We start from the raw sequence: 26,086 nt of genomic DNA, 5'->3' as shown, positions 1-26,086 counted from the left end.
AAGCAAAGAACTATTCCATTATAACATGCCTGCACTGATAAGTTAACATCTTTCCCTTAGGAAATGTCAACAGCAACACCACAAAAAACAAACCTATTAGTTTGTCTAAATATTAAAAAGAGCCTGAAACAGTTTCTAAGACATCAAGAAACCCAGTGCAGAGACAGCATGATTTTTTTTTTTTCTGCAAAAACAAATAGTCCTTAGGTTGGTTTGGAGAGCAAACGATGGGCAGTCAGCACGGATCTCAGAGATAAGGAGGGATTCCCTCCTCACAGTATGCAAGGAACATATTAATCATGCAAAAAGAAAGTCTTTAGAGGGAAAGCAAAAAATATATTATCTCTCTTTGGGAAAAGAGAAGCAAAAGTGTAAAGATCTGGCTTCTAGGAAAAAAAAGGGAAATCTAAGGAGATGACTAAAATCAATTTGCCAGTTACTGGGTTACTGATTTCTGTACAATGCGAAGGGCTAGGTATCTTGCACTTAATACATTGCTCATTTCTTTTACTTAGTATAAAACACAGTCACAAGAATCTAGTATTGACAGCTACTTTAAATAACACCACTCTCCAAACATAGAACAGTCTTGAGACAGATTCTACACTTTATAATACGCTAACCATTATTAGATATTTTTGTATTTTTATTACCTATACATAATATCATTATTATTTATCTTTATCATCACTGTATGACAAATAGCAGCACTGCACTTGTTATACATTATTTAATGGCAAATAAGCCCACATAACCTCAGCAGGAAGTCAGTGCTGCAGAACAAACGTGGTACTTGTGCCCTCTACATCTACAAAGCACCACTCACTTGTGCATCCAAGAGCACGTAGCCATAGATCCCATCCTTTCCCTCCTTAGAGGGCAGAGAGGATGTAATGTGGAAGAGGAGTTACCAGTTGCTGTTAGCAACCAGGTACCAACAGGACTAGGATTTACAGCTTTCATTGAGTTTCGCTAAGTAGGAAGTGGCTTCATCACACTGGAAATAGAAACCAAGCCACAGCTAGCTTACAGTCCTGTCTTCAAAGGTTGCTTACTATCCTGCAAAAGTGGAAGAGGCAGTCGCCTGAAATACTCTAGATAATCCCATATGGTTTCTCCCTCCTCTAGCTAACAGGAGGCAAGCCCTTTTTGAGTTCCCCACCTAAGCCCCCATCTTTCTTTTAAACCCACCTCTCCACAGCTGGGTCTAACAAACAAACCTTGTTTTCCCATTCAAGCTAAAACCTCTGAGCCTGCCTGGAAAGCGACGAGAGAAGACACTGGGCCTCCAGTGCAGGTTAGGGGATGGATACTTTCATCCCTGGTTCTTCCACTTGAGAGTCTGGGAAATGGAATATCTTCTGATTCTTTTAGCATCAATTAATTACCACAAGGCTGCAATCCGTAGCTCCTTCGGGGTCAATACTTTGTTTACTATTGCCTTTATACCTAAGAACAGAACTTAACAGACTATTAATATGCAATTGTGCTTTTAGCACAATTTTTGTGATTTTAGCAATCTGTCATCTAAAAATTAAAACAAATTCACAGTTAATAATACAGCGTGGTTCTTCTGTCAGTATGAGTTTCCATGCTTGCTATATTTTCAGTGATTTACAGATTCTCCTTTTTTCTTTCCCAAACAAACATAAGGATGTTTCTCATTGCTAGAACACTTGAGCTGGAAGCTGAAAGCCAGGTTTGATGCTTACTCATGAATTAGTAATTGGGATTTTGCAGGTCAAGCTCTGCCCTGGTGTCAGCTGTCAAGTTACCTTTTATTGCAGCCATGTTAAATACACACCCACACCCTACATTTATAGTCATAAATGTAACTACTTATATCCATGGGAATTGAAAGGTTACTGGACAGTAACAGGACAGGTCAAGAACAGGACAGAATCGGGCTCTTCATTTGAATTTGTTCTCATTAAAGGAGACAAGAAATCTGCTTGCTATTTCTCACAGCTGTTAATACTTTACTCAAACAAAACAAAAGCCCATACTCATGACTTTAAGGACCAGCAGATGCGCTCATTAAAATAAAGGGAGTTTTATCTTTTTTAATGAGCAGTGTTGTTTTTCAAATCTGAACATAGGCAATAATCAAGCAATAATCAGTAACACAGGCAATAATCACAGAACAAGTTTTCCAGTTGGTACTCATGTTCATGACGAAATAGTGACTTGGGAGGAAATAAAGACGGGTGATACTTGCATCATTTTCGGGGGAATTGAATAGATTCTCTCTTCTCCTGCCACACACTAGGTACAGCGATGTTGTATCACTTCTGGATCCTGCTGACAACATATATTGCTGAGACAATTTTGGCTAGTATCACAGACATGCTATGCCAGCCTTCTCTGGTATTTCTGATCTCCTATATGCAACAGGGTGTTACGTACTTTATCTGCTTTATCTCTTCAAATGTAGTTTATTGATTTTTGGAACTTAAAAGAATGTATTTAATTCAAAGGAGGTTTATCAGCATTTGTATTTATAAAGTGTTTTGAAGATCAGCTCTTTCATAAATTAGATGCACATGAATAGAGAGATTTTTTCCCCCTCAATTGCCCCCTCAAATCTCAAATTCCCACTGAAAGGCTGGAATATGCCCAGGACACAACCTTTATTCGTAGTCAAGCTCATTCCTACCAGTGACCACAGCAAGACTTGAAGTTCTGCAAAGACAGCTGGCAGCTGAGAGAACATGGATCTGATGAACAGCAGTCTTGTGTCTAACTTGCAATCTGTTCCTGCTGTTGACGCAGATATATTTTTAATATAAAGGAGTGAGTCTAGTCCCAAAAGATTACAGGGAGCAAAAAGAGAGCTTACCAGATTCCTGACAACATTTTGAGTCTTTGCATCATTTTACATTGCTGTTTGTGCAACAAGAAAGGTCTGACAGCAGGACTAGCAGTTCCTTTAAGGAAAGAATTTGTATTTGCAGAACTAGGGATGAAACATTAAGTTAGAAGAATTTTGATAAAGGATTGTATTTTTAAAGCAAATCTTCATTTAACAACATTTGACCTCATTATCATACATATAACCTACTCCTCTTGCTCTTTGGAAGAAGATTTATTGACCACACAGGATTCAGTCACTCCCTTTGAATTAGTAAGTACCTCTTGCAGGGCCACAGCGAGAGCCCTGAAACATAAGGAGGAAAACAACACTCCTATCCAGAGCAAGAACAGCCCAAAAATGCTCTCACTTTTGTGAGTGGCTTTTCTTAAAACAGGACAGAACCCCAGAATGGCTAAAGAGAGGTTGTCAAGTGACAGAAAAGTGACAGAAAATGTGGGAGAGAGGCACTTGACATTCATGCATATGTTGCGATGCCTTTTATACCGGTGTTGGAGACGCTGGACCTGGAGCATTTAAATAGATTGACTGCTTTTGTATGCTGACGTCAGTGTAAATCACTACAGCACAGTAAGCTTCACCATGACATCTACGAGAACAATTTCAAGTTCAGCATTATAACTGCACAGCACCACACAGTTCAGACCCCTGCTGCCTCACTGGGTTTTTTACAGGGCTGTATGGATGTAAGCTTAGACAACGAGTATGTATTACTTTCTCTTCCCAGCTGTGTTGAGTCAGAGGGTTACAGCCCCAAGACCTGCCAGCTTAGGTGACCATTCTGCCCATCATCTCAGCTGTAAAAGATCTTGGGTTAAATCTCTTTTTCCAGAAGAGCTGAGGGAGTGATGACCAGGAGCTGGAGCAGAATTGGAACAAAACTGTGAGCCCAAATTCAGGTATGGAGTCTGGCACCCTTGTGAATTTGGAAACCCCCTTCTAGTTATCTGTTGTTTCCCAAAGTGAACTTTTCCCAAATAAAACCAGGATTTAGAAACATTGTTTCCTTCTCTAATTGTGAAGAGTTTTATGAAGTGCTGTGTAACATCTGTGAAATCACAAAACTTATTGACTGTTCTTACAGGCAAGCACAATGTCTGTAAATTCACAAAGGAAAAAAGTACAAATAAAAGACAAATCCTTGTACTTTATTGAGTTCTATTTGAGGAAAGGTGGTTTTTTTTGTTGTTTTTTTTTTTTTTTTCCCAAAATGTGTCCTGTTACTCTGATTAAATCCATTAATTCCCTCTAATGTGAACAGCACTTTGAAGCTCCATTGATCAGCGTGATCATTGCCGACATTTTCGCATTAGCTTCTATGGGCTTAGCATTATTCTTAACTTGATTCTTCAAGTGTGCTTCCAGAGGACAAGCCATTACCAAGGATTTTATTATGCACAGCCACATTAAAATTATTTTTCAGCATCTTCCATTATCTCATTGAACCTTCTAGAACAACTGGCTGTAGTCAGGTATTTTGAAAACAGAACTCAGACTTTGCACTGCTTCTTGTTACATACACAAATATTGCAAAACAGAATCCCATCTTCTCCAAATACAGAAAGAATGGAGGCTTTTATTGACATTTTAGGCTGAGCAGCAGAATAAAGATCTGTGAGGGAATATCAGTAAGGATACCCAACAGTACTGAGTTCCTTGTTCTTCACATGCTATCACAAGAACATGCACTTAGGAACTTGCAGCAGTAACTTTCCAATGGTAATACCAATTCCCCCTGCATCCTAAGGACTTCTTTCCAGTGACAAAGGAACACATTTGCTGGATCCCATCAAAATCCTACAACCGAACAACCTCTAGACTCACTCCCAGTGAGTTTGGCTGTGTGATGAACAAGCATTTAGTTAACTCTGTGTCAAAGCAGTTGGGAGTTACATACATCTTTATAAATACTTAATTTTCATTGAGGTTTCCAGTTAACTTAGTAGAACACAATTCAGTCAGTGTAGCAACTGCTACAAGAAACTGAGTCATGGGTCAGCAATTGGGGCTGAGTCCACCCTCTGCAGAGCAAATGCTATTATGTTTTGACCAGCAATTTAATGAGATAATCAGATCTGGGGGCAATACACCCAAAATCTGATAATGTAGACTGATGCTGTCCAGAGTGTAGGCTTCGGCTGATAATCCATTTTGGTACCAGTGTACGTTTGGTATGCACTTAGTTCTGCAAGAATAGACTTCCTTGTGTGATCTGGGAGGCTGGAACCCAACAGGTAACATTATCTTTATGACTTAGACTTGATTTAAATTAAGACCTATTTAGTTCCTTTTTTTCCAGCCACTGAAGATACATTTAATAAGCTTAACATCGTCTCTGTGTCGAGTAGTAAACAAGGTTTTGGAGCTGCTGGCTGAAGACCCAAACAGCTAAGTGCTGATAGGAGAAAGGGTCTAGGTTGCAACCTCAGTTCGTTCTGGAGTTACCATAAGAACTACTGCCAGGAAGCCTTCAATAGCCACACATCTGCCAACTGTATTTCTCTTCAGTGGTTTCCGTCTATTTTACTACAGTGCGCAGGAAGACTTAACAAAACTGAGATAAATCTGTTTCTGTTGACTCCATTAGAGGAAAGGGAAAGGGAAAGGGAAAGGGAAAGGGAAAGGGAAAGGGAACACCACCACCACATTGACTAGGATTCTGGACAAAAACACTAACTCCATGTAAACAGTTTTTGAGATCTTTGGTACCAAGTCTCTGTCTCTGCAGTTTTAAAATTATTTCTAAGTTTGGGAAAATTGCACCTCTGTCCATCAAAGAAACCTTTCCAATAAGTCATCCGGGCCTGCTTTTTCTTCAAGACTGGAATGCTGAAACACAGTACAGCATACCTTCTGTCTCCCACCATCACAACAAGCATAACATTTCCAGTATGTTGTAAAAATACTGGCTATAGGCTAAGGCTTACATGAAGTTAGGACTCAAACAAGACTACTTGTTGCCCTAGAATGAGCACAAGGGTTAAAATAAAAAAGGTTTAGGACAGATTAACTGTATACCAAGATACAGCATTACTACTAGCAATTCCTAAGAGTGCTGTTATAGAAAATTGTTCTGAATTATGGCATGTAATTGTAGAATTGCAGAACAATACAGGCATGAAGGTAACTTTGGCACTTACCTGCTCTAACCCCTTGCTCAAAGCAAGGCCAAATTTGAAAACAGATCTAAATATCTAACTGTCTAAGTCAGGACAAGACAGGGACTTAATTGTCCAGTCAACTCTAGAGTATCTCCAAGGAAGGACATTGCCAGCAGATCAAGACAAGCCATTATTTCCCTCTGCTCAGCAGCAGTGAGACTGCATCAAAGTACTGGTTCCTGTGCTTTGAACTCCCCAGTACTAGAAAGACATTGACAAACTGGAGCCAGAAGAACCAGTTTCTCCCATCAGTACCAACTGATTTCTTTCTGTACCAGTACCAAATCAGCATCAATTTCTGACCAACCTAGTGGGCACTGGAGTATTTCTGCCCTTGGTTTCAGAGAATCACAGAATGGTTTGGGTTGGAAGGGACCTTAAAGCCCATCTAGTTCCAACCCCCTGCCATGGGCAGGGACACAGGGAAAAATCTGTTCCTTATAGTTCTAGGGAATAATAATGTTTGGGGCCAGAGGTAAAAATGCCATGTCTGACAATCACTTTCTGGTTGTCCTACTAAAAAATTGATTTTTCTGTTAAATTTATATTCCAAGCAGAGCCATTAGATTTTAAAGGTGATGATCCCAAACAATACGCATTTCATATTCTTTTATATTCCCAAATCCTGTCAAAATGTATATGTTTAGATCTTTCTGGATACTGCTTTCAAATACACAAATGCCTTTTACAAAAATGCAGTGCAGGGACATACAATTTTTTTCAGTGTCATGGTCCCCTTTGAAATGGCAGAGAACTCTCACCATGAATAACTTTTACCTGTCTCAAGGGGATTTTCACACACGTTACAGGAAACAAATCAGCCTTAAGCAATGCCCTTGTGCAACATACTGCATTTTTATTCATTTCTGCACACCTTCAAACTTCTGCTATCTGGCATACCTAATTTCTGTGCAACAGCCCCAGTTTCTGTCTCAACATGCTAATGCTCAGGTATGTACAGAAAGAAACAACTGCATATACCAAATTAACATCAGTTATCATGGTTACATCAGTTTCAACACATTTATTTTAGTTTGGAATATTTTTGTACATCCTCTCTGTGAAAAAAAATAGTAATATGTAGTATTATTGAAAACATCTATATATATACAAATTATACAGTAGCAGCAGCAACAGAAAATGGGGTCTGTAATTAAAATGGGAGATAAAATTATCCCAGCATAGACAAGAGAGCAACTCAGAACCCACACCCCAAAACTGAGTGGTCCCCTCCTGTTCCCCTCCTTCCTCCCAGCCACCGTGCCTGCACTAGCTCTGATGCTGGTTGTCAGCCTGTGTAACTCACTGCTGTAGCAAAAGATGTTACTCCCCCGAGACAGTCTTCTGCTGCTTTCAGGCATCAGATCCACCTGCGACACAATCACCTTGAAAGCTCTGACACTTGCTGAAGTGGAAAGAGATGCAGAGGGAGTGGAGCTAAGCAAGAGAGGGAGAAACCAGAACCTCCCTCCCTTCCTGCCCCTTTTGCTAGAAGTGCGCTCTTACTTTGGCTCCAGATGATTCCTAAAACTAAAACTTCTGTCTGAAAACCAGCTTCCTTTTTTATTTAACTTCCTCTTCCAAATGCTTTGGATATTGCATTATATCCTTGTTCTGTTAAAATTTTAAACCACCTCAAAATCACATATGAATTGGTAAATGACTTAAATTTTCACATTACATATTTAAAGCACGCTTTAAGTGACATTCTGGAATACAAAGCATTTCTGAAACAAGGTCACAAACACCAGGCACAAAAACGCTCTTGCCATGAATAAAGCAGAAGACTAGGATTTTTAGAACCACAGCCTGCAAATGTTAAATATCCAGTATTGCTAACACTCACCAGGCACCCAGTAATGACTTCTGAACACGCAAGGCAGTAGACCATTATATATTTACAGCTAAAAAAGATGAATGAATTAATTATTCTGTGGAAGAAGCAGACTGTGGTTTAGTTATCTACTATTACCATAGACTCAGACAAAAGTACATAACACTTTCCATCTGCAAAAGCTACCAAACATTCCTTGACTAGAGTTGGTTACCTACCCAAAATACCTATTTACCATGCCTTGTGTACAGAAAATATACACCTGCTTTTCCCCAGATCCTTAACCCATGGGGTGGTGTTAACCCACCAGTTCTTACTAGTCAAGCAGAATTACTAGTCAGTTTGTCAGCCCATACAGGGATGTTTTACAGAACATCCCTGCAGCAATGTTAGGATCACCAGCTCCTAAACTGTTAATGCTAAATCCATATTTATTTCCATGCTCCATGCAGAAATCCTACCACTATTGGAATTCTGAAAGCAGTACATTTGCCTGCTATGAAAGTACAGCAAGTCTGGCATGTTTGGGTCTGCCAGACATACAGAAAAAATCCATACGCAGCTGCCTGAAGCAGTAATCCATAACTGAAAGTTGCAGGGTGCAGGGCTGACTGGTCTCCTGGAAGGATGCATTTTGAATGAAACTTTAAATCAACGTCCTGATTGTTTATAGGCTTCCAAGTCCTAACAACATAATTTACAGTAATATTGTATTATCTACCTTATAGAGGCATCAATCCAAGTATTATTATGAGTTATTTGAGCTAAACTGATGGTGCAAACTCTTCCTAATGTTTGTGTGGTGAAGAAGCAATACAGCTATGTAAATTAAATTGATATATATGTAACATGAAACATTCGTCTGTCATAAGCAGTTCAGAAACTATGAGATCTACAACCTCCTTAACTTTGTTACAATCATAATGTGAATCCTGACACCACATACATTAGAACAGATATACCTACGGTTTTTGAGATGATTTAAGCATCCTAGAAAGCTACTAGTGAGAAGGCATTCACTGATCAGATTATGAATTCAAACACCTTTTCAGAACCGTAGCTTTTCTCTACAGTCCTTTCCTGATACTACTTGAATCCTGTTCCTGTTGAGAGGCTTGCACAGAGAGACAGAGGGAGAAATGCAAAGCGTTTCAGCCACCGATCAGGACAAGACCAAAACTAACTCCAGCGGGAGCTTACTTCAGTGGTTCTAGGACTTCATCCCATTTCAAATCCTCATTTTGGACACAGCTGCACAGGAGTTGCTGGGCCTATGAAACAGCAGCGACATGACAGGATGCAGAGAACTATGGGTTAAAAAGTCTGCAGCCATGAGCTTCACACAGCTTTTAGTTAACAGCGTTTCCCTCCTACTAGCACATCGTACTGGGTGAATTAGGTAAACAGATGAGATTTCATTTGGATTTTCAATGTAATTAAAAAATAAAATACAATATTCTGCCAAGTCAACTCTTCTATGTTCACAGACTATAATAACAGCCAAAACAAAAGAGGAAGAGCAAGGGTTAAATCCACGTCCATTATGAACAACAAAGACCATAAGATTTCATCAAGAGATCCCTGTAGAAAGCTTAATTCCTTGTTATCTAGATGATCATTTATTCTGAATTAATGGCCTTTACTGAACAAACAATCTGCCAAATCCTTTGGTAATATCTTATGACAGCTACAGTCAGTGCTAACAATATGCACAGAATTTTGGTAAAACTCATTAACTGATAATAACAATTTCTGTTAAGCCAGTTTCTTCCTATAAAATGGCTTTCAGAAACTTTCACAAGATTTACCTTAGAGAATCTACAGACGTATGTGAGAAAACGAAGCCTAAAACCAATATATATATATTTTAATATTCGGTTATCATTAACTGTGCCAGCTCTTTCATAATCAAATGTCAACATCATTCTTTTATATTAAACATGTTTAGTAGGGCTAAGTTCAAATTCTTCACATGAAAATGTTCAGCTCGATAGTTAATTTTTAAAAAATCATATTAGCTAGACTTAAGTAACTTCCATTATTAAAGGAAGCACATGATTGATTTTTCTGAGATTAGAAGTGTGTATGCCTTAGTCAATGCCAGTCACAAGGGCTAAGACCAAACTCTTAACATTCACATATGCTGTGAATATGTGAGAAAATGTCACAGGACAAGAACTATGGAACCACAGGCAGCTCAGGAGTCTTTTATCTATCTGAAGTGATACATGAGGGAGTGCTTCTGGTAAATAAGACACAGAGAAGGACAAATCTTATTTATTTATTTTCCTAAAGGAAGAGACTACTCACTTTTTCAAACAAACACACTTTCAGGATGCCGACACAAACAGTAAGTAAAAGCCACAGAAAGATGTGCTTTACCACAGGAACAGTCTTCTTTCTGTAAACTTCTATTAAATACAAACTCTCATTTAACAAATCAATGCAGAAAAATAAACCTATGCAGAAGCTGCTGCCAGAACTGTGTTGCTGAGAAGAATCCTTATCAGGCAATCCAAAGGTTAAAGCAGGAGGCAATCACTACGTCCCATGTGATGCCCCCCTAAAGGGAATTTAGGAAAACAGGTAATTTTACGGACAAGGCAACCTTCTGCCGTTACCACCACTGCACTTTCATATATGAGAGGATACTTTCACAGTATTTTCTCCTTTCTACAAAAACTTCTCCAACAAATTAATGGCTATTACAAATATTTTCTCATCCTGGCTTTATGAATTTTACCTACGGACTAGAGCAGAAAACAGCAAGGCAGAGATCATCTCATTATATGCTCATCATAAAGCATAATAAGTACCCAAATTTCATTAGGGCTTATCACTCAGCACGAGTGACTGAACAACTGAAACGAGTGGTAACTGGATGTCCAGGATTTCTATCCTGACACCAAATCCACACGCCACTTTGAAAAGAATTAGATAAAGTTCAGATAAGTATAGTGTAAGTAGGTGGACACTGAGGGAGTTTTGAGATATCTCATTAATTCTACTGCTCATTAGTGGACAGGACAGTGTATTTCCAACACCTTATGGTCTTCAAAGATTTTTTTAATATCGTAAGTAAAATGGATAAGCAGGATACCAAGGCTCACCTGTTCCCTTTGTCATCGCAACAAGCCTACACTGCAGTTCAAAGCATGTTTGAATTTGCGCTTCTCTTACTGAGAAACAATCCATCACTAGCAGCTAATGATCTTTTTTTGCCCTAATAAATCTACCTTGAAAGGAGTCTACCTGGGGCTCCCTGCTGTTCACAGTTATTAAAACATGAAAGCTGGACTAACTCTGCAGAGGACATTGATGGTTAACTCTGAAGTCAGTTAAATGCCAGCTTTATGAACCAGAAATCAATTCAGACAACACAAAACTGTGTTTATGTTAAAGATGATGCATGCAGAAGCCCTTTACTCAGTGCAGGGGCTCTGGGTCTCCACTGGCATAAGCCACACTGCAGAGGGCCAAGGCCCAAAGGGCAGCTCTGGCAGAAGGAAACACGGGTGCCAGGAATGTGAAAAATAACACACAGCTGTTTCTGATGGCACAAATATGCTTCTGATAGCCCAGGCAAAAATCCAGCTGCTGCAAGACAAGCTTGTATGTGGATCTCCTACGGGCAGACATCATCACAGTATGGGGCATCTTGTTATCCTTTTTGTTGCTGCTGCTTTGCATAACACATGTGAACGACTGGAAAAAAACAAACAGCATTTATTTGTAGGTATGTCTGTCATGAAGCTACAGTTTTGCTCCACTTGCAAAAGTCACATTCTCCTTTGAAAGGCAGCATCCAGGTACTGCAGTGCCTCCTCACAAGGGAGGGCCCATAAGCTTTATGCCATTCAGTCTCTACAAGAACACAACCACGTGCTTTCCTACCTTTCTTTCTCATTACCTGAAAGGAGGAGCAGAGCTGTATCGCAGCCTTGTGGCAATAAGCACTGGGCAAAGCACAGGATACCCAAGCAACAGTAGTGTCAAGATTCTTTACTCACTATCTGGTTGTGGGGGTTATTGAATAACAATAATTAAAAATACATCTGCATTGTTATGTGTAACTTTGCTAACTTCCCATTTTATATAGAAGCACTTAATTTTGAGGACAGAATATTATAAACACTATTTCATATATAATAAACAAAATATAAATGTCTATAAATCTGCCACTTTATCTGACCAGTGCCAGTTAAGGCAGAATAAAAATTACTGTCTCTGCATAAAGTTATGTAAGTAGGCAAGGGGGTTCAAAAAGAAAACACAGACCTCAGAAAGTTATATTTACCTGTTAAAGCAAGTAAACGAGCAGATGAAAGGCAAGATATGTCTGATTATGTTTAAAGCCTTATTTTTTTCCTAAAAAGCACAGATTTAGAAATGCTGAAGTCTGCATATCTAAAATACACAATAAGAAAGGTGAGCTCTTGAGTCATCACCCATTAATTTAAAAGAGCAAACTGTTTATTTATAAAGAAACTGAGGACTCACAGTTGAAGAAGGAGCAGTCTTTGGTGTTTGGAGCTTTGGTTTCGTTGTTTTGTCATTTTTCTTAATTTACTTTGCTTCAGCTCCATTTCTAACTTCAGAAGTATCAAATCTCAAATCTTTCCTTTTTTTGGTTTCTCCTGGAGGAAGGAACTATTGTGGCCTTTAGAGCTTGTGGCAAACCCTGCACACACCCTAACAAGATGTGAATCTTTAATGCAATAGTCCTGTCTGCTAAATGAGTGAAACTGAGCAAGTGTTATAACACAAACCGAAGCTGCCCAGCTGTCAAATGTCACAAATGCCAATTTCTTTAGCTCTTTGGAGAATGTCAGGTCCCCAACAACGGGACTAAACATGCTTACAATTAAGAGGAATGCTGTGCTGGGTTTTCACGAAGGAGTGGTAAGAACAGGGCACCCATGAGCCTTGTTCCTTAGCTTCTCTGCGCCATCAGCAGCCTGGGAGCATCAGGCTGTGGATGCTGCCTTTAGCCAGATTTCCAGCATCCCAGCCCTGAGTTACAATGCACACAGGAGAAACTGATGCCTAAATTTCATGACTCCCCCCTGGGCTGCCCTATGTGCACTGCAGGCCTAGCTGCTCTGCTTTATCCTCCTCTCCTAAATAGCTTCCCCTGCATAATCAGGCTTACTCCTTATCTGCAGTCTAGCCCGGTATCCTCTTAACACACACAAGAACATCCATACTGGATCAGGCCGAGGGTCAGTCCAGCCCTGCATCCTCTTGGAGAGTGGCCAAGAACAACCCTGAGAGAGAAATGAGTGACGACAGGCAGCAGGACAGAGCCGCCACAGCATGGAGCAGCAGCCTCCCGCCTGGAGGCCATCCTGCGCTACATTCCCTAGGTGGTCCTGCTCGGCAGGGGGTTGGACTGGATGATCGTCAGAGGTCCTTCCAACCTCAGCCATTCTGTGACTCTGTGACTCCAGAGCCTGCCTACACACTGCCCCAGGAGCTGCAGGCAAACCTGGGCGATGAAGGAGGGAAGTCCAACAGGGGACTCGTTGTTCCTCATGCCTCTTCTCTCTAGGACCGCTGCTCTAACTCAATGTAAAGTTTCCCGAAAGGAAAATCTTCTTACACAAATTTTAAGACAACAGCAAAGGTCTTAAGACCACAGCTTTCATTACTTTTATTGGAATACTCTCAGATAATTTGGGTTTGGGATTCTGGAGCTTGCCCTCGAGTCCTTTCCTACATGTTGTCTGTATTGATTCATTTCTTTGCCTTTCTTTGTCCTGAGCAGTGGAGGCATCTAGCATTGCTCCATAATACCCAGAGAGACAAGATCACTCTGTTTATAACCAGTTTCTGATAATAAATGCCAAACTATTTCTCATCTCTCAGATTAGAAAAAGTTAGGCAAAATGCAATTATTTGCCAAAAGGTAAATAACCTGATGGCATCTTCTGTTCTTGGAACTACTCTCACAAATAGCTTTTTTGCTCTTATGATGCATCTGTTGCATTTATTTCTCCCCTTCCCATGAGACTTCCCCATCTGCTGTAGACATTTCAAATGGCATCTGATAATTCATGCTAAGAAAACAGCCTTATCTATTCCAGCTTCAGATTCACTTTTTCATAAACATCACCAAGAGTAAAGAAAGATACTAGGAAATCAAACCCATAATTCTGAGTTCAGAAAATAACAAACAAACAAAATGTGGCTTTGGGGATGCACAAAGGCTTCATCTGAGTTTGCAGGAGGATACGCATTTAAAGGAAGATGAATAGAAGGAGCTGCCCAATCACTCGTCATACAATGGAACAAAAGAGTTCACCATGATAAGGCTTAAGTCACCGGTGTTGTTCTTTTATTGTGGTTATTTAATGCAAGGAATATCTGAGAGTTATATTAAAGATGGAGGATCAAATAAGCACAGAAGCAAAGACTGCGCGGACATCCCTAGCCCCTCATGTCCCCCATCCATTTCCTCTGGAAGCAAAGCTGAGTGAATAATAAAACAGTTTTTTTACATTGGTTAAAATGGATAAAAGGGCAGAATTAATGCTACGTTTTGAGTCCATAAAAATGTTACAGTGAATAAGGCAAATACCATAAGATATAATATGTCCTGTACATATCTGGTCATCTCAGAGGGTGCAGGGCTGGCTGTTTTCGCATTGCTATATTGCAGGCAGAACAATGAACCATACACCAAGCATTATCCAGAATTAATCATGCAGCATATCTATTGGTAAATGAATAATCCCCACTCTTCAGCATTGTTCTTTTCATAAAGAGCTATCCTTCTGGACAGTCTGAAGAGAAATTAGTGAATTTGCTTCCCTGTAACCAGGAAACCAGGAAACAGAGCTAAATTTTCCATCTAATAAATTTAATTTTAACAGCTGGAATTTTAAACTAGCTACCTAGTTATAGAAGATTTGCTATAAAAAATGATATATGTATTAACATTGAATATTTGGATATTTTAAATTTGGAAATCGTTACAGAAATTACAAATGAAAAATAATTACCTTCGGTAAGCCAGCTTCCAGTGTTCTTCTGATAATTGCAATTAGGGATCTAATGAAATCCACCATATCAGATTAGTTTCACAATCCCTACCTCTGACCTGTATTACCATGACACCTTCCAACAAGTATGGAGCGAATGGATTAGATCAACAGACTAATTTTATAGTCTTCCCTTCAGACTGATTTTCGTATACTTTCTGGCAAAATTTAAGAAAATATTTTCCAATTAATTGAAAGTCATTTAGTGCTCTCACCAAATTACTCCTCAATGAGTCTGGAGCAGATACACTTTCTTTTTCCCAAGTGCCTTTGATTTCTACTCTGCATGCAGAGACATGCACTTAATTAAAACTTTCCATCGAAGTGGTATTAGCTAGACACACGAGGATACCAAGTCGCTCTTAGGCTTTCTGCCAGAAAGCCAGCAGTGCTGATGCTTTCCTTCATTTACTTTATAGTGTCAGCAAAATAGGCAATTTATGACCACATAAATACGGAGCCAACAACCTATGAGCACTATCTGCAGCAACACAGAGCAGACACAGCCACTTAGCTGGTCCTGTTCCCTCGGACTGGTCCGTGTTGCTGAACACAGGATGAGAGCATGCTTTACCAAGTGGCTTATAGAACACCATAATAAAATAAATCACCAATACGAGCATTTAAAAAGGTGTCAGGGAGCAGCATGAACAAATCCCATTAGCAGACAAAAGGATTTGTGCGGATATCCACTATTCACCACTTTGAAAATTTAACCCCAGGGCTTTATACGTACAAGCAGGATGTAGACATATCACATTATGAAATGAGGTTTGGTTTTTATCAGGACGTCTGGATTTTTGTTAGCAAATAAAGATACAGGGAAAAAAGCAAAAGCTTCTGATACAGTGTTATGATTATAGGCAGGGAAAAGACATCCGAAGAAAGGGAAACATCTAAGAAATTGTGTAATTGCCAGGACCATTTGAAAAAAGTCTATAAGACAACATTATGTTGTACCAGTTTTGCTTTGGAAAACTAATGGAAGGCTTCTCATAGATATCTGGCAAACACCACCTGAGAGAAGAAGCAGTCTTAACTACCAGTGTAGCTACTCCTACATGTGAAAAATACAGCAGAGTCTAGATGATGCCCTTTATCTCTCTTAGGTGCTGATGATCATATGTGTAGCTTTCACATTTAAGTTGAAATTAAACATGAGTGGCTTTAAATTGAGACTAGGTTTCATGCACAGCAGCACTGATAATCTTCTAACCTACAGATTTCATTTCCTGAAAATGAGAGAAATCCTACAGTTATTTTTACAGCCAGAATCTAAGAGGAGCAGTTCTACTAAGACTAGAAAGACAGCAAGAGCTGGAAATATCTGAAGGGCAAAGAGGCCCAAGTTCACTGTAAAACCTGAGCATGAGAAAAAAATTTATGTGAGAAATATCTTCTTGCTTTCCTGTGCAAGGAAAGGACTGAATGGGGGCATAAGCACCTCTTTCCTTGTGGTTATTTAATTCAAAGAGTATCTTAGAGTTATACATACATACACTTTGTATAGCATTTTTTAGAAAATTCAAGTGAAATCCTTACTTTTACAAGAGCAACAGAATTCCACTAACTTTATAAATGCCAAGGTTTGGCTCTTCAGGAGAGGTACAATAAACTGAGGTATAATGGGTATAATGGTACATCCCTGTACACTGAAGTGCCCAGCCACATATACTACGTCTTAAAGGTCTTGCTCAGAACCTCTTTGCCTCCTAAATCTCTAAAAGCATAAGAGAACTGAAATCACAAGAAAGGTGTCTGCAGTTTTGCTCACAAATTAATTGCAGGAGAATTGCATTAATTCACTTCACTGGAGAAGTGAATAAGCGCGCTGGCATTCCAGTAAAAAAAGGGCAAAAAAATCAGTTACTGAGATGGTAGGTTCACTTGTAATTTCAAGTGTCAGCCACTTTTGAAGAATAAACTCATAATATTAACATTATAACTGAAGTGCAAGTGTAATCCTGTAATTATAGAATATGCAGGCAGTAATCAGACACTCTCACAAAAACTCCAAAATATATCAAAGAAATTCAACAGGAGAATTAAATAATTCTAAGTATTACAGCTACTGCATAAAGTCAATGTAGAAATGAAGATGATTTACTGTGGCAAAAAGATACACGTGAAGTCGGTTGGCTAACACACGTATATGTCTTTGAAAGGCTCCAGACAAGGCAAGGCAAAGTCTTATGATAACAGACTTCTGTAAAAATATAACTGAGAAAAAGTTAACTATTTAAGATTAAACAGACTTAATCTTCTTTTGTATTTTCATTGGTAAAACAGATTATATCCAAATATTCATAAACATTTTATAATTAGGGTTGCAGCTTTTTAACTTTATAAGATGCTCAAAATAGCTTTTTTTTTTTGGTGATTTTATTTGTACATATAGGAAACGAAAGCTTTTGTTGGAATTTAAGCTCCATGAACACTGACTGAACTTTTTACATTGTACTGGGTTTGGCTGGGATAGAATTTATTTTCTTCACAGCAGTCTGTATGGTGCTGTCTTTTGGATTTGTGATTAAAACACTGTTAAAACACTCATCAATGTTTTGGTTGTTGCTGAACAGTGCTTGCACAGCATCAAGGCTTTCTCTTTTTCTCACTCCACCCTTCCCACCCCAGCAAATAGCCTGGAGGTGAGCAAGGAACTGGGAGGACACAGCCAGGACAGTTGACCCAAACTGACCAAAGGGATACTCCAAACCCAAGTAATGCTGTGCTCAGCAATAAAAGGCAATGGAAAGGAGAAGGAAGTGGGGACACTCATGGTTATGGAATTTGTCTTCCAAAGAAATATGCTGAAGCCATGCTTTCCAGAAAGTGGTAAACATCCGCCTGCCAGTGGGAAGAAGTAAATGAAATTCTTGTGCATACTTTTGCTTTATTTGTTAACCTGTCTTTATCTCAGTCCTCGAGTCTTCTCATCTTTCTTCTCATCTTCCCCCCAGACAATGGGAAAGTGGAATGAACAAGTATCTGTGCAGGTGGTTGGCTGACTTCAGCCTACCACATACATGTATAAACTCTTCTGACATATTTTTGTGGATCCATTGTAAATCAAATTTTTGTCATCTGATTACTTCATTACCTAAACATTGGCACTTTGGGTTTTAGTTTCATGATTATCATAGAAAACAGATAAGATCGAAACTCAGTTCAGAGAAGTGAGACTAGAGGAAAGCTAACAAAGTACACGTTTTCAAGAACTGCATGTTTAAAGCAGGTACCACGTTACAGAGACCCAAGTCCTGTATGGACTCACATGGAGGACATTAAGAATCCTGGTGAAATTAGTCCAAGTGTGTGAACTGCGTGCAAGAGGCAGAAGAAGCACAGCAGATGCTCAGACAAGGTAGAGACAGAAAACAGGAAACAGAACAGAAAGCGATTAGAGAAAGTAGCGTGTGTCAAATAATAAATCCAATGGAGAGAAGAAAACTAAGCAGATGGAAGACTTGAAAGAGGAAACACTGCTTATGGTTAAGTTCTGGAGCTACAAACATACAAAGATGTCAAGAAATACAATTTGGCCACTTACATCCTGGATCAGTTGGCACTGGGTCAGTGTGAACACTGCAGGTGAAGAAGAAAAATCTTCCTGACACTATTTGATGTAAGCAAGCAACCATTCATAACGGGATAAACCCGCTCAGTTCGATTTCTGCTCCTTCTTGTTTATCCCCAACCAGAACAAATGCTGCTGAGAGAAGCTGTGTGCTAACGGAAGAGAGAGAAGCACTCCATGCTGGAAGGATGAATTCTGCAGCGGAGAAGCCATATATATATATGCACTGAAGGCTTGAGTTACTGAAGTGTTATGTGATATAGTAAGCATAATAAACATTAATAAATGTTAAGCATAGCACAGGCTAGATATGATGGCTAGATGTGCAAAAGAGATAAAACTTGAGAACAAAGAAACAGTAAATATAGGGTGTCTCACATTCTGTTGCCCTATATATATCTGTATACTAGACTGCATTTGCTCTGGTTAAATTAGAAACTAAGTCCCTCAGCTGCCTTATCATTTTCCATTATTCAGCCTCCAAGCCTCGAAGCAATAAAACAGTGCAAAACATTGGAGGTTGATATTTGGGAAATGGTAGTAAACTTAAAGAGAGTCCATGTCAACAGATATTTGCAATCCACTTCTGTAACAAATTTTAGCAGTAACAAAGTTAATTCTCTAACAGAGCAGAAGAAGTAAAGCATGCTATAGCTTTACTCAAGTAACGTCACTTCCAATTAAAAATAAAAAGGGCATAGTGAGTACCATGTGAATTTAGGCCAAACCGGATAATTACTTCTGTACACTTAAAAATCCCAAAGAAATGTACTGGCTGACACCTACTCTTTGGCACAAACCCTGTTCAGAAATGGCCAGAGTTATCTGGCCATCCACTGCCGTGTTTTAGAACCTGCCAAAGGTATCAGAACAAACACAGGAATGGTCTAAGACTACTGCCAATCGAAAAACATGGACAGAAACCTAGAAACCATATGTAAACATAGCCTTTTGGTAGGGCATCAGAATAAGGTTTCCAAACTGAAGAATGTGTATAACCATAGGTTACAGTACCCCTGAAAATCATGATGCCAGTTTTAGGTTGACAGTTAGCCAATGTCTACTGCAAATCCTGAGCGTGTGATAATTTGGGGCCTATCTCTTTGCAGAGCAAATTTCATTTCTGTCACACGTAAGGTAGGTTCCTACAAAATAAAAATACCTTCCCTAGAGCCCTTTACATACTTTTCCCTTCCACAGGAAGACAGTGGTATTGGCAGTCGCTCTTGCAAGGCTGAAATGAGTACACAACATGAATAATATATTACATCAGAAACTCACTAGTATGCATATTGACCTCTGCTATTTCCATGCTGGTGACTATTGCAGATATAATTAATTAGAGAAAAATTACCACAATAGAGAAAAAGACGAGAGCAGAATATAAAACAACACAGGAAAATCACAACAGTTCAGCATTTAAAAGCATGGGATCGGATCTCAAATTAAACTGAAATCAAGAGGAATGCACCTCTCAGTTGGCACCATCAGTTCACTTTGACAACACAGCTTCTTACGAAGCAGTTGAGAAATATCTTCCTCACACAAATTTTAGCAAAGTTGTTCTGATAGGACAGTTACTTTTATCAACTTCACTATTCAGTCAGTTCAACAAGGTCTACTAACTAAATATAAAGTTACATGTAAAATCATAAAAAGGTAAAAATAAAAGGGACCTAAGCTACTACAATACCCCTGACAACTTCAAACAACTTGGTGGCAGGAGATAGTTCAATCTTTGAGTCAGTGATGTGGTTTTGTTAAATGTTTAGTAAAGATTATAATTGGCGGTGTATTATGAGAACTAATTCAAAATTTATTTTAGAAGAAAATAAACCTTCAATCATTTTTTCCTACAAAAATAGCTTAGTTCTTAATGATGTTTCCAAGTAAAGACACTTTCTCTTTTGGAAGAGAATTAATATATCAAACCAAGATTTTCAAAAATTCTGAATAATTTTGGGCAGTCTGTTTGCATGAACTTATAACCTTTAAAAGTGATCAATGAAAACTCAAGATCTTCTTATTCATAATTAACAGTCATCTATGAAAAATAAATTCAAAGTGCACTGCGATTCTGAGAACAAAATATCTGATAAGTACTCAATTACTGCCTAATAAAAATACGATACCAATCTCAAGACTATTTGACATAATTTCCCAGTTAGCACGTAGGAGCCTATTATTATGGAATCTGCTCTGTCTTTTTCACTCCTGGAAGCAGGAAACCCCTTATTTATCATAAGTGGTTCAAAACAGTCTGGGTAAAGTGAGAAGTAGCAAAACATAGAACAGTAAACAGGCAGAGAACTTCTGTTTCCCAGGTCATAAAAACTCTTGTTTGCAGACATGAAATGGAATTTTGCATTTTTTGTATTATTCTATAAGAGGAATTTTTATTTGCATAGTAATCAGGATTCAATCTGGGAGAAAAAATAAATAATCAAATTTCAAGGCTACCAATTAGACAATTCTTCCTTCTGCCATTTCCTTATAATGCTGAGAGACAGAGACAATTAAGAAAAAATTGTGAGAGAAAAAAAAATAATTAGATTGGTTCTGAAGGAGTTCTTATATATTGGAACACGTTGCCCATGGAAGTGGTGGAGTCACCGTTCCTGGAGGTGTTTAAAGAAAGGGTAGATGTGGTACTTTGGGACATGGTTTAGTGGGCAATACTGGTGGTAGGGGGACAGTTGGACCACATATCTTAGAGGTCTTTTCCAACCTTAATGATTCTATGATTATAGGTCAGTATTAAACAGTGGCAAAAATAACTAAGCCATCTCAACTATAATATAATTTATTTCACTTAGCAGAATGTCTTTGGTTAACTTGAGAGTTAATACTCTGCAGCGTCAAACAATCAAAAGCAGAAATCTCCAAGTGGGAAGTTCACAATTCTGTTACTGTACCCTCAGCAAATTACCTCAAACACCAGATACCCCCAAAACAACATACTCTGTATTCACCCAAATAAGATCAAAGTTGCCCTTTCCTGAAGTTACCCTAAAAATATCTTTTATTTGCAGATCATATTCAAGGTAACAGAATCCAGAACCAGAAGTCAGTACCACTTCAGACAGAAGGGAAATAAGGCTTTACGCTTTGAAACTGTTACTTCTCTTCTGGAAGACTAATGTGTACGTTGTCTCTAACAGCACTAGCTAAGGTATGTGTGAACCTAGGAGCTGCGCAGCTGGAAGGAGCTCCCGGTGTTTGGAAGGAGACTGATGTGGTGATGAAATCAGAATCTATTTGTGTATCTAGTTTGGCACAGGAACACTGCACAGTGAACACCGAATTTGCTCCCCCTGTTTCTGTCACCATCTCCTAATTTTGTCCTTAGCCTGTGTTGCACTAAGTTTTGAGCAAGCTTTGGATCGTGTGTGGAGATCAGGCTTGACCTGACAGAAGCTTTAAAGGTGAGGTACTGCAAACATACAGTCCTTTTAAGAAATACCAAGAAAGGATACTCTTGCTTCCCATATGTATTTTCCCCTGATTTCGAGTTCTGTTTTACCCAATTTTCAGGGTCCTTTATAGAGATGTGCCCTAAGACTAAGGGGCAGGCGCTGAGCTCTGCTCTCTGGGGACAGCGACAGGACCCGAGGGAACGGCATGGAGCTGGGACAGGGGAGGGTCAGGCTGGGTGTTAGGGAAAGGTTCTGCACCCAGAGGGTGGTCGAGCACTGGGACAGGCTCCCCAGGGCAGTGGTCACAGCACGGAACCTGCCAGAGTTCAAGAAACATTTGTACAACACTCTCAGACAAGTGCACTGATTTTTGGGTAGCCCTGTGTGGAGCCACGAGTTGGACTCGATGATCCTTGTGGGTCCCTTCCAACTTGGGATATTCTATGAAGTTAGCAGGTTGTATTTGCTGCTTTGTGAGCAGCAGTGCCCATGCTCGCAGGAACGCAGGGGACCAGATGTCCCAGGCAGCCCTCTGCTAGGGCCCGGACTCAGGCAGGGCTGCAGCTCACTCTGAAGCTGGAGTGGGAGCTGAAGCCTCAGAAAACCAAGCTCCTCTTCACCACCCCTAATTCCCACAGGCATGCAGGATGCTACTTCATACATGCTGCTTCTTAGCAGCAAGCCAGCCGCCCCTCTTTCCAACAGTTCAGAAAAGGTGAGCTATTTCTGTGGGTACAAGATGAAAGGTACTCTGCTGCTACACAGGTTTCACTAGGCTGCCATGCTACAGGGGCACAAATGTCAAAGCCCTTCACCAGCAGAAATACAAATAAGCTTGTACAAAAAAACTAAAAGCCTTCCAACAAGCATAGAAATCAGGGAGTTCACACAGAGGGTGGATGACCAACAGTATGTCTGTTCTGTGGAAAAATTGGACTCGCCTGTGGAAGACCCATGGGTGCAGAAAATGGTAACTTAGAAAGGTGGCTCAGTGTGCCACCACAGCTTGGGCTGCAGGAACCATGCAGAAAGCAAGGTCATGCTGTCCGCTTATGGATACAGGAGCAGAAATACACCACCTGAGGCTTAAAAGAAGCACTCAAAGAGTGCAGGAAGTAGACAGTGCAGATTCAAAACTGTTGATTTTTGAGACATTTGGGATATGACACGAAATCACGCTGAATAAGAGATGGAAGTTACCTTGTACTCGGTATGGACTCCTGAAAACAGCAGAAAATAATGTATCTGAAACCAGTACTTTGTGATCCCAGTATTATTTCTCTACCCAGAACACAGGAGGGATGCCCTCCAGCACTAGCACAGTGTCTTCTTTGGCAGTCTTGCTGTGACCCATAATGGCACGGGGGTGCTGCTTGCCTGTGTGCTACATGGCCTTTATGTCACATACTTGCCAATTAAAGCAGACCAGATTTGTACAGCAAAGAAAAACCTACCAATGTAACAGAAAAAAATATATATCCAGCTCACGTATTTTGTATAACAATACATTTAGAACAGGTAAATTTTAAGGTTAGAGTCCCATCGGCTATACTATTGTCTTGGAGATGAAAAGCATAATGAAGGTAAGAACTGACCTCCTGGTGCCAAACATGATGGGGGGGAAGCGTGATTCACATTTATGAATTCACTTCTCTGCACAGGCTGTTTCTGTTGACCTGGGTGGGAAGAAAGAGATTTTTAGACCAAGCAATTCAGGACCTTGATTTTAAAATCCTGAACATTAGTAAATACCTTCCAGTGCAGCTTCATAGAATACCTGGCAATTTTACTGAAACATAAAAATAGATTAGTAAAACAAACACAAAACAATGTAAATATTAATAACAAAACAAAAAGATAAAGGTTAAGAAACCCAAGAACAACTCCTACTGGTATGGCTTAAACCTGGCTGTTAGGGCAGTTACTGAACAAATGACTTAGGTATAGTGCTATTTCATAGAGCAACATCTAAAAGCCGATGTCTCTGAAAAGGGAATTCATCTGCCTGAGTGAAATTCAGGTGCCTTAAATCAGCTAAGCAAGGCCATCATGAATTGCTGGTCTGAACATGGACATATAAATTTACATCTAAATTGCATTTTGGTACTTAGTTTGTTGAATGACTATCTTAGTAAATCAGTCACTTTTTTCTTTTTTCTTTTTTTTTTTTTCCAGAAAGAAACCATTAATATGAATAAGAAATTTCCTGGAGTGGGATGAGTATGAATTTCAAGAAATCCTATTATTTGAACAAAAAGAATTTCCAACTTTTATATATATATACAAATTTTAAAACATTATAATATTATAGACTAAAAGAATAATTCAGGTTAGAAGGAACTGCCTATCCAGCCCTCAGTTCAGATCATGTCTAATCACATCAGGTTGCTCAGGGATATTTCCAGCTGAGTCCTGAATACCTCCATGACCTCTCTGGGAAATAAGTTCCGGTACTTCACCATTATCATTGTATAAACATTTTTGCTAATACCTAACGAGAATATTCCATATTGCAACTTGTGTTCAATGCCTCTTATCCTGTCACTGTGAACATTCAAGTCTGGCTCCATCTGCTCTGTATCCACCACCCAGGCATTTGGTCATAGCACTGCGGTCTCTTTGCCATCTCTTCGTAAGGCTCTCTCAGCCTCACCTTGTATGCCATGTGCTGCAGCCCCTGACCACCTTGTTTGGTCTCCATATGTCGACATCCTTCCTGTAGTGGGGAGCCCAGAACTGGACACAGTACTGCATAGTTAGTCTTGTAAATGCCAAACAGAGAGGAAGGATCATTTCCCTGACCTGCTGCCTGCACTCTTACTCACGCAGCTGAGGGATGCAGGTCACTTTCTTTGCTGTAACGGCACGCTGCTGGCTCATGCTCAAATTGCTGTTCCCCAGGACTCACCGATCCCTTTCTGCAGCACTGCCTCGCAGGCAGTCAGCTCCCAGCCCATCCTGTTACAAAGGGTTCTTCCATCCCACAGGTAAGACCTTGCATTTGCTTTTGCTGAACTTCTGTGATGTTTCTGTCAGCCTATTTCTCCCAGGTCCCTAGGTAGCAGCACTGCCCTCCAGCCCACTGCAGCCCAGCTGCCCACTGCCCACAAACTCGCTGAGATTGCACTCTGTCCCCTCACTGATGTCATTAAGACACCAAGCAGTATCGGTATCAGTACTGAACCCCAAGGGGCCACACCATTTACTAACTGGGTGTGATGTTTGCTGTTTTCCCCCAGCTGCCATGACTTGTCCAAGACTAGAGAGCAACCTCAAACACATCCCATCTGGTCCCATGCACTTATGTACATTTAAGTGGGTTACATGATCCCTTGCTGTCTTCCTCTCCTGCAGATACTGCTTGCCTCCCACAGACTCTGCTAGAAGGCCAAGGGAGCTGGGAGGCCTGAGGACAATTCTCTGCACTGAAATCTGAGGCAAAAAAGGCATTGAATACTTCAGCTTTTTTTCCATATGGCCACACTGAGCTATGGGCCCACGCTCTCCTTGCCTTCCCTTCTGCTGCTGATGTACTTACAGAAACCTTTCTTCTTGCCCTTAACCTCCTCTGCTAGTTTCAATTCCAGCTGAGCACTAGCTTTCCTGTGTTGCTACGTGTTCCCACATATCTCATATTCCTCCCAAGCAGCCTGCCCCCACTTCCAATGTGTGACCTTCCTTTTTGTTCTTCTGTTTGAGCTCCTTCCCACAGATCACAATGCCTCCTCCCGACCTGCCCACCTTATCTCCAGCCCGTGTCCTATGCCCACCCTGAGGGCTATCCCACCATTTACCTGGAGTCCCAGTAGGGTCACAGCACATCATTTTGATGATACTGACACCTTTCTGCCCTACTCCCAAATATGTAATTCAAAGCACGATTCCGTAACTTGCAAAATAAAAAGTTCTACCCTCGCTTAGCTGATTTTTTAAATGTAAATGTGCAATCTAAATACAAATATTTTGTTAATCAGAACGAAGCTGTGATTACATGATCTTGACTGGCAGGAGGATTTTTGGCTACAAATTCTGTCCTAAGTTTATAAGATGCTGAAGCGGACTTTACAGCTCTATGTCACACCAGAAAGAATGACATCAGGTAAAATATTTTGTTATCTCCAGGATACAAAGTGGTATTTTAAAAGCATCGTATTTCATTATGGATTTGGACAGTGACATTTTT

At 39.9% G+C, this 26,086-nt stretch overlaps 1 protein-coding gene across 4 annotated transcripts in view; it reads right to left on the bottom strand.

Moving 5' to 3' along the window:
- Positions 1 to 26,086, bottom strand: part of OXR1 (oxidation resistance 1) — a 273,016-nt gene that overhangs the window by 213,354 nt on the left and 33,576 nt on the right. For all 4 annotated transcript variants that reach the window (XM_066990652.1, XM_013179969.3, XM_048068777.2 and 1 more), the window contains exon 2: positions 23,499 to 23,579. Coding sequence is in view for 1 of the 4 variants with exons in the window: in XM_048068777.2 (XP_047924734.2) it covers positions 23,499 to 23,515 (17 nt within the window). In the remaining 3 variants the exon portion in view is untranslated. The remainder of the gene's footprint in view (positions 1 to 23,498; positions 23,580 to 26,086) is intronic.

Source organism: Anser cygnoides, chromosome 2, assembly GCF_040182565.1.
Source record: "Anser cygnoides isolate HZ-2024a breed goose chromosome 2, Taihu_goose_T2T_genome, whole genome shotgun sequence".
NCBI classification, from domain to species: Eukaryota; Metazoa; Chordata; class Aves; order Anseriformes; family Anatidae; genus Anser; species Anser cygnoides.
This window is presented reverse-complemented; position numbering and strand designations above follow the sequence as displayed.